General features: G+C 47.3%; 1 protein-coding gene across 4 annotated transcripts in view; it reads right to left on the reverse strand.

Moving 5' to 3' along the window:
* The window catches only part of LOC311320015 (receptor-type tyrosine-protein phosphatase delta-like), a gene marked incomplete at both ends in the record, with an annotated part of 124,398 nt that overhangs the window by 86,386 nt on the left and 29,227 nt on the right, over window positions 1–8,785 (reverse strand). For all 4 annotated transcript variants that reach the window (XM_084451651.1, XM_084451650.1, XM_084451652.1 and 1 more), the window contains 2 exons: window positions 164–305; window positions 2,538–2,683. In XM_084451651.1, the coding sequence (XP_084307777.1) occupies window positions 164–305; window positions 2,538–2,683 (288 nt within the window). The remainder of the gene's footprint in view (window positions 1–163; window positions 306–2,537; window positions 2,684–8,785) is intronic.

Here is an 8,785-nt window from a genome sequence, read left to right on the forward strand (position 1 = left end):
GTCTGAGATTTGATCTTGAGCTTTGCAAGAGCAAGGAAAAGGAAAATCAAATAATTCATATCAGACAGGAAACAAATACTATCTTACCTGTTGAGCAGCTGTTGATAGCTAAGGAACAAGAGTTATCAGAGTTTTGTGTTTGGTTTGTTTCCTGGGCACCTACCACGTAGAACTGTGAGTCTGGTGGTCGCGCTCGTCTCCCCAACACTGTTGGAGGCGACGCACTCGTATATGGCTTCGTCTCGGGGCGTGCGCAAGGGCTGAATTCTCAGCACCGAACCAGAGCCGTCGTCAAACTCAATCACCTGCAGGTGCAAGAAACAAGATATGTTAAAGGAGTTTTTTTTGTTCCCAGTTGTTGAGGGACATTGCGCTGAGCACGCGTCATCCTCTCGTGAAGACACTGTGGCCGACCACACTGATGGAGACAAGGACCACGCAAGCTGCTGCTCCCACAACTCACATGTTCTCATTTAACTTGATCTGGTTTGTCATTTGATAAAAAAAAAAGTATTGAGAGCAGTTTTTGAGAGATATATTGGGCTATGTTTGTCATGTCTGTAGCATGCTAACAAGGAAGGCCATATTTGTGACCTTGGGCCCGTTTATACTGTACAAATGTTACTTGTGCCCATAATGTTTTCAGTACTGCTAAAGTACAACCTGTGTAGTTTTGGCATAGTAGCCAGTCCGCTTGATGATTTCAGTGGGGTGTGTTCAAAAATGAATGAATTCATTTAAATGAAGTAACAAGATCTTTGGTCCCCAACATTAACCAGGGCTCGTGTGTGAATTGATCTTGCATATTCAATCGACTATTGTGAGGATAACCAGTGGCCAACTAACTTTAAGAATGGGAATGTTTATCATGGCCAGAAAGAATTACTTTGTTACAGTCAATCGTTTACATTATGTAGCCATTTTGGAAATGCCCCACTCTTAAAGTCAACACACTATCCCTCGACGATGCATCACATTGAATATCAATGAGAGAAAGCAAGCACAAACAATTACATGTGGCTTGATAGACAGGGATGGACCGTTGCTGTACCATGATGTGATTGTGGTAAAAAGGACAGCACTGATAGTTTTTGGACGGACAACACATAAAATGTTGACAAACAGGTGTTTGGTAACTAGTACAGCTAGCTTTGCATGCTACATGTTGTATACTCACTGTTTTTAGAAAGCCCTGTATCGTAACTCAATTTTTAAGTTTAGGTTTAAATACAAAGACAGACCCATGAGGACCTCTGATTCTCTCACTGGCACTCACTCTGTCACACACACACACACACACACACACACACACACACACACACACACACACACACACACACACACGCACACACGCACACACATGCACGCACACACCCTCAGAGGTCGGGTACACTTCAGAGAATGTCTGTCTGTGTGTTAGTCCGTGTGTTAGTCCCACCAGTACACCTCAACATTTCCATGGCCAAGCTACAAGGGTTACAATTTCGGCATTCATGGTTATAGCGTGGAATGGTAGAGTAAGTACTCCCTTCCCCACTGCAATTCAAAGAGAGAGCAGGGGGAGGGGGGCGGAGTCAGGGTCTGTTGTTAGTGATGAGACGGCGGCTGAGTGTTGGGATGGGTGTGTGGCGGGGGGGGGGGGGGGCGGGGTCGGCAACTGGCACGTCTCGGAGGCAGTATGGAGCTAGAGGTAGCATCCGGCGTTAGCATTCATCACATGGAACGGCGCAAGAATGCGATGAACTCTGATAAGATTGCATGTCTGCCGGCAAGATGACACGGGAGCGGGCGGGAGGGGGGGGGTTGGGGGGGGTTCCAGGCCCTGATAAGCCGTCGCTGTTCTGTTGCAGCAAGCAAACAGGGTGTTGGGAGTGGCAGTATGATACTCCCGGGGAATGGCACCAGAAATTAATTTAAATCTTATCAGTGGTCAGACATGCTGTGTTATTTGTCATGGGGCGGAGGGTGGGAAAGGGGGTGGGGGGGGGGGGGGGGGGGCGATGGAAGGCGGCGTAACAAGCGGGGGGGGAGGGAACACATTCAGACAGAGGCCGATGCCACGAAGCAAGAGCGCCGTCGACGGCCACGACCGACTTCTCTCTCGGCGCGGCGGTGCGTAAGGCAAACAAAAGGCGGCTCGACGCTACAGTGTACTGTAGGCATCTGGGTCACACGCCGTGTTTCTCTCTTCCTCTCCTCTAATGTTTCTTTTCTGGTTTTTTTGTTGTGTGTGTTTTTTCCCCGCTTTAATTACAAGTCTGTCCCCGGCTCGCTGCTGTGTCCTGGCTCATTAAAAGGCGTGCATGCTAAAAAGCCGGCGCCCAGTGTAGTTATTAGAGCCTGCTAATGCGTGATGGCAAAGCCAGGGGCCAGGGAGGGGGAGGGCGCAGGATGGGTGGGTTGGAATGAGCCAGGTGGGGGAGGGAGGGGTGCTGTGGGTGGGTATGGGGGGGGGTCATCAAAAGCACTGTGGAAGCATTCCGTTTTTTGGTTATTTTCTTGTCGAGCATTTTACATCAGAACAATAGACCTAATACCTCGAATCTCTGGTTGCTGACTTTCTTCCCCTTCTTGTTCCAGACGATCTTGGGGCGCGGGTCCCCCGAGGCCTGGCAGATGAAGGACGCCACGCCTCCCTGCACGCCCGTTTGGTCGTTGGGGGTTCTTAAAAACTTTGGCGGTGCTGGACGGAGAGAGAGGGAGGAGGTGGGGGAGAGAGAGAGAGCGAAGGAGAGAGAGAGAGCGAAGGAGAGAGAGAGAGTAAAATGGGTAAATAGGGGTGCTGGAGTGATGAGGAGCTTAGTGATTTGTCTCCCTTATCAAGCGCCACGCCCTGGAAAGTCACACACTTGCACATTTCAGCACATTCTTGCATGTTATCGGTAGGTGGTTTGTCTCTGGAGGTCAAGTGATACTCTGCAAGAGACTCTATTGCCTTTCTCATGTCAGAGGAAGCTTACAATCAGATACTGCAATCAAGAAAGGAGATGACCAGATGACCTTCTGGTGGACAGTGTTGTGTTGAAAGCTACATTTGGATCGCAATTATACGAGAGATCACAGGAATGATTTTGTACGAAGGTTACATTCATTTACCAACATCACAGTATTCCCTTAATGCCAGAGGACCACTGGGATATGTTTCAACTGCACATTTTCACCAGACAAACTCATTTAATGATACAATTCAGGGCCATGTGCTGCATAGTAACCTAATGAAGAAAGCTATTAAATACCACCTAGAATGATGCTAATTGGAATTCCACTGTGTTCAAGGCCAGGGTGTCCAGATGAAAGCTCATTAAATCGTTTGCTTTTGTTGATTTGCTCTATTCTAGTACAGTAATTAAGGAGCTTTCTTTTTTTTTTCTTACATTCTCTAGAATGTCTCTCAGTTCTGCAAGAATGAGCCCCACGTCACGCAATGGCTGTAGGAGGAGGAGGAGGAGGAGGAGGAGGGCTGAGAGCGCTCTATGGGTGGCTATAGGAGGAGGAGGGCTGAGAGCGCTCTACGGGTGGCTGTAGGAGGAGGAGGAGGAGGAGGGCTGAGAGCGCTCTACGGGTGTCTGTAGGAGGAGGAGGAGGAGGAGGAGGGCTGAGAGCGCTCTATGGGTGGCTGTAGGAGGAGGAGGAGGAGGGCTGAGAGCGCTCTAAGGGTGGCTGTAGGAGGAGGAGGAGGAGGAGGAGGAGGAGGGCTGAGAGCACTCTACGGGTGGCTGTAGGAGGAGGAGGAGGAGGAGGAGGAGGAGTGCTGAGAGCGCTCTATGGGTGGCTGTAGGAGGAGGAGGAGGAGGGCTGAGAGCGCTCTAAGGGTGGCTGTAGGAGGAGGAGGAGGAGGGCTGAGAGCGCTCTACGGGTGGCTGTAGGAGGAGGAGGAGGAGGAGGAGTGCTGAGAGTGCTCTATGGGTGGCTGTAGGAGGAGGAGGAGGAGGGCTGAGAGCGGTCTAAGGGTGGCTGTAGGAGGAGGAGGAGGAGGAGGAGGAGGAGGGCTGAGAGCGCTCTACGGGCGCTGACGCGGTCACCTACCCCCGCTGCCGGCGGGTGAATGACTCACATCCCGAGCGGACCCGGTCAGCTGGTTTGTGTTCATTTCATTCAGCAGTCCGCCATTCATCTTAGGCGAGCTGTTTCACACTGTCTAAATGTGTGTGTGTGTGTGTGTGTGTGAAACGTGTGTGTGCGCTGTTTCACTGGACGTACATCTCCTGACCCCGTAGCCCCGTCTAATGAGGAGGGCCGCCATTTCCCAAACCATTACAGAGCGCCAGAAGGGGGGCGTTGATGGATTCGTAGCCTGGCTCCGCTCAGCTGCCGTGGTAACAAAGAACGGGGATCTGGTTATGCTTCTCTACGATGTTACTGGATCACCTCACTTGGTCAGGTGAAATAAAATAAACAAAACTTGAAATAAAATAAACAAAACTCTCACGACCGAACTCTCGGAGGCTCCCTAACGGTTTGTGGAGAGAATCTTTGCGAACGCACGTTGTTAGTCCGGAGAAAAGCCACCCACGGGGCATGGAGACGCTCTCGATGGGGGCCGGGGCTCACCCAGGATTAATTGGTGTTTCGATTCAACGCAACAAGTCAAGTGTAAAGGCAGCGAAGAAATACATGTTCAAAACTCAGGGGTGTGGAGAGAGAGAGGGGGGGAGAGAGAGGAGAGAGAGAGAGAGAGGGGAGAGAGAGTGAGGGAGAGAGAGAGGGCGAGATAATTAGGGAGATGAGAGTGAGGGGGAGAGAGAGAGGGAGGGAGAGGGGAGAGAGAGTGAGGGACAGAGAGAGAGGGGGAGAGAGAGGAGAGAGAGAGAGGGGAGAGAGAGTGAGGGAGAGAGAGAGGACGAGAGAATTAGGGAGATGAGAGTGAGGGGGAGAGAGAGAGAGGGAGGGAGAGGGGAGAGAGAGTGAGGGAGAGAGAGAGAGAGAATATGAGAGGACAATATGTTCTTTGTCTGTCCTTGCGTGTGTGTGGCCGTCCTCAGCGCTGGTGTGTCAGCTCAGCGAGAGATATTTTATCGTGTTACAATTTTCAGTTTAAAATGTTGTGAAAGCATGTGTAATCTCCGGAGTCCGGCGCGCAAATTAATGGTTGTACCTTTGTCGACAAATGTCAGTCAAACCCCATGCTACTGTACAAAACGGCAGCGTAATCGCCCGCGCCGTTGATAATCATGACTTTGTAGATCAGGAAGTACTCTGTTTCACTGTTGTGAATCAACGCATGTCAGCCATTGGTCCCCACTGTCAGATTAATTCCATGAGTCTGCTGATTCCCTCTTGATCTGATCCTAAGAACTCACGGATCAAACCAAGTCTATAAAGAGGAGGTACTTGTTCAGGGGGGGTAAAGATCATATCTTAAGTGCTGGAATTATTTCTATTATCTCACAGAGCTGTGCGGTTCTCTTTAAGAAATTAAAAAATTAAAAAATAATAATATAGTGTTTTTATGAGGCCCGCCTCTCAGGCTTTAGGCTCTGCCTCTCAGACTCAAGTGGCGGGACGGGTACGAGGGGGGACTCTCTCTGTCCCCGAGCACAGCGGCTGTTCACCTTGTGTTAACCATCACTGTGGGCCCTCAGGGGCCTCACAGCTGCAACTATACCAGGGGAAGCGGAGTCGCATCATCCTTTGATTTTAATTTATTACTGTAAAGCTTACTTACTTACTTACTATCTGCTGTCTGCATGTGTGTGTGTGTGTGTTTGTGTCCGCACATTCATATTTGTCTTTCTGCCGCTTCTGTCATAATCATATAATCATCAGCAGGACTGAGACAGAGAGAGAGAAAGAGAGAGAGAGAGAAATAGAGAGAGAGAAAGAAAGAGAGACACATGCACACACATCCGCGCGCACACACACACACACACAGACACACACACATACACACGCACACACACTCACGTATACACACACACGCAGGGACGCCGCATATACAGGCACGTGTGCACACCTAACACACACACTATGGGGTGTGATTCGTGCCAGCGTAACAAACACTCAGTGCTTTCGCCGCCTGCATTGCGTGTATAAAGGTACTTTGGCGAGCTGATTAATAGGCGTGCATATACGCACGCGTTATGAGTCGCTCGCATTCTCAGAGGGTGACGTATCAAAACTGCCGTGCCACTTTTGCGCACATGCATGTAACGTATGCACGCTCGTGTTAAGTCAGTGGGCACTAGAAGCTGCGAGCGGGGCTCATTTGTCCATATTGAATAAAAATTAAGAATATTTATTTGCACTCAATCAAATTCCAGGACCCTCCTTGCATAACTTTTCCTAGATATGTGTCGTTTTATCTCCACTATCGCTACATTTTCAAATAAGAGCGCGCATCATCAACTAGCTGTAGCATAGGGGTGCTGAGGATCAGCACCAAAACACGTAGGCTATAATAGTATAAGAATGTATTTTGTATTTTGACATACAGTAGGCTATGGCGCAAAAGGGATTGTGAGTGTAGGCTACACTAATTAGCCTACAATCAACTAGGATGGGCTCCATAGCCTAATGATTATCAATCCCAGCTGTGCGTAATTATGCGTCCTGTGTAGCCTATAAATTGACCTTGCTTTTCATTGTAAAATATTATGCTAGATGTGCTTCAGTTTTAGGAGTCAAACCATGGCATGCCAGCCTTAACACGTGCGGGCGTTTAAACGTCTGTTGCGTACGTTGGCATGGCACGTTCCACACGTCACACTATAATATTAGCAAACCACACAAACGTGTGTCTAAACGCACGCTTATTCGTTTGATCAAACTATAAGGTGTAGTGTTAGGTGTCAGGTATTTGATGCACATAATTAGGAGTGACGTGTCAAAAGTGCCGTGCCAACGTTCAAAACATAGAACACGCGTGCACACGCCTTTACGTGTTAACTGCGAGCACTAGAAGCACCGAGTGGTGGTAATTTGAACCCAAGTGAATCAAAATGATAATTGTTTGCACTCGATCAAATTCAAGGACCCTCCTTTCATTACTTTTCCTAGATATCAGCGTTTTTATCACATGTTTACATTTCGGCCTTCTGTCTAGACTGCAGTGCTCTTTTCTGTCAGCAGATGTCGCAGGCGGGTGATTTAAATTTATATTTGTAGCATAATGTAGGATATGTGTTATAATTATGTGCAAAATGATGACAATCACCTAAATCAAAAACAATGAAGCACATGTATTGCTATAGTTCGTTGCCAAATGTTAGGCTTGTAAGACTCAACTTAATCATTATTAATTCCGCTATTCCTAAATATCAGAAGAGATATCTGTCTCACTCGCTCTCGGAGCAGGTATTGCGCAACACAAAGCAGGTATTGCGCAACATAGCCGCGCGCCAGGAGACCCGCTCTGAGAGACAGAGAGAATGAGACAGTCTTTTTCTGTGAGGGAGGAAACACGAGCAATATTTTCAATCATGCTTTCCATTGATGAATCACGAATAATGTATATAAACAGTGCAAATAAAAATAAATCGAAATAATAGGCCTATTGTGCAAAAAAAAATAGCCTTTTGAAAGTGTTCAGCCTGGTGTAGGCTGGCCTATAGGCAAAAAAATTAATGCATTGATACTGCAAAATGGTTTCATTTGAGCTGAACACTACACAACTGATTTAATAATTTCTATAATATCAGGTGATTGCTTTGAATGTTACAAATTAGTTGAAACAGTGGTAGCGATTTGCAACCTGGTAGCCTACAGTCTGGGGAAGCGTTGGGCCTTCCCGCGCCACCACAGAAGTGGGTCTTCGCTCGCTCCAGCTCATCTTGAGTTGACGGCATAGTCCTCCTCCCCAAAGAAAGACCTGTAGGCCTATTGTTTATTTCGATTCATTTTTATTTGCAATTTACATTATTCTATATGTGTTTTTTTGTGGACCAATGTTTGAATAAAATTTGGCTTCAAAACGACATCTGGTAATTTACCTACATTTGATTTATTTTATTTAGAAATAGATAGCCCTCTATTGACAAGAAACACGTGTATCTGAACATTTGTTTTAAATTGCGAAGAAAGAGTCATTCAGATATTAGGCTTTATTAAAAACAAGTTGCTTAACATGTGCGAATTCCATTTATTGAGAATGCATTACCAATTGGCAAGGACGAGATTAGAACCAGCTATGATTTAAAGGCAACTGACCTTACACGTGCGGCCGCTAACACGTCTGCTGCGCTAGCAAGGCATTGGCACGTTTGACACGTCGCTATGCAATTTCTGCACACATTACAAGACGTACGTACGTACGTACATCTATGATTTTACCAAACTGTCATGTGTAGTGTTGGTGTCGCATATGTGAGGCGCATCTAACCTGTAGTGTTGCCGTCACGCACACGATGCGCAATACGTGTAAACAACATGTGCACAGCGTCTGCGTTACAGGTACGTTACAGCTATGAGACGTCTGTCTCTCCATTGTTTGTCAATGGAAATTATACACGTGCGTTTAGACGTTTGATGTCATCGCGTCTTCTTAAGTAGGCGCAAGTCAAGCGTTTCAGTATGGTGTGCTGGCACTAATCACACCCCATACACACACACACACACACGCACGATGAGAAAGGTGTGCAGTCAAGGTCAAGGTCAACTTTATTTATAAAGCACGTTTAAAATCAACCGAAGTTGCACCAAAGTGCTGTACAATATATAAAATAAACTAAAACAAAAAACAGAATAAAGTGCACATAATCACAGAACAATAAAAGGACAGGACACAAAACAGGACAGGGGATGTAGGCTATCAGGCCTCAAAAGCCAGTGCAAACAAGTGAGTCTTAAG

The sequence above is a fragment of the Borostomias antarcticus genome (genome assembly GCF_949987555.1).
Source record: "Borostomias antarcticus genome assembly, chromosome: 17".
Taxonomy (NCBI): domain Eukaryota; kingdom Metazoa; phylum Chordata; class Actinopteri; order Stomiiformes; family Stomiidae; genus Borostomias; species Borostomias antarcticus.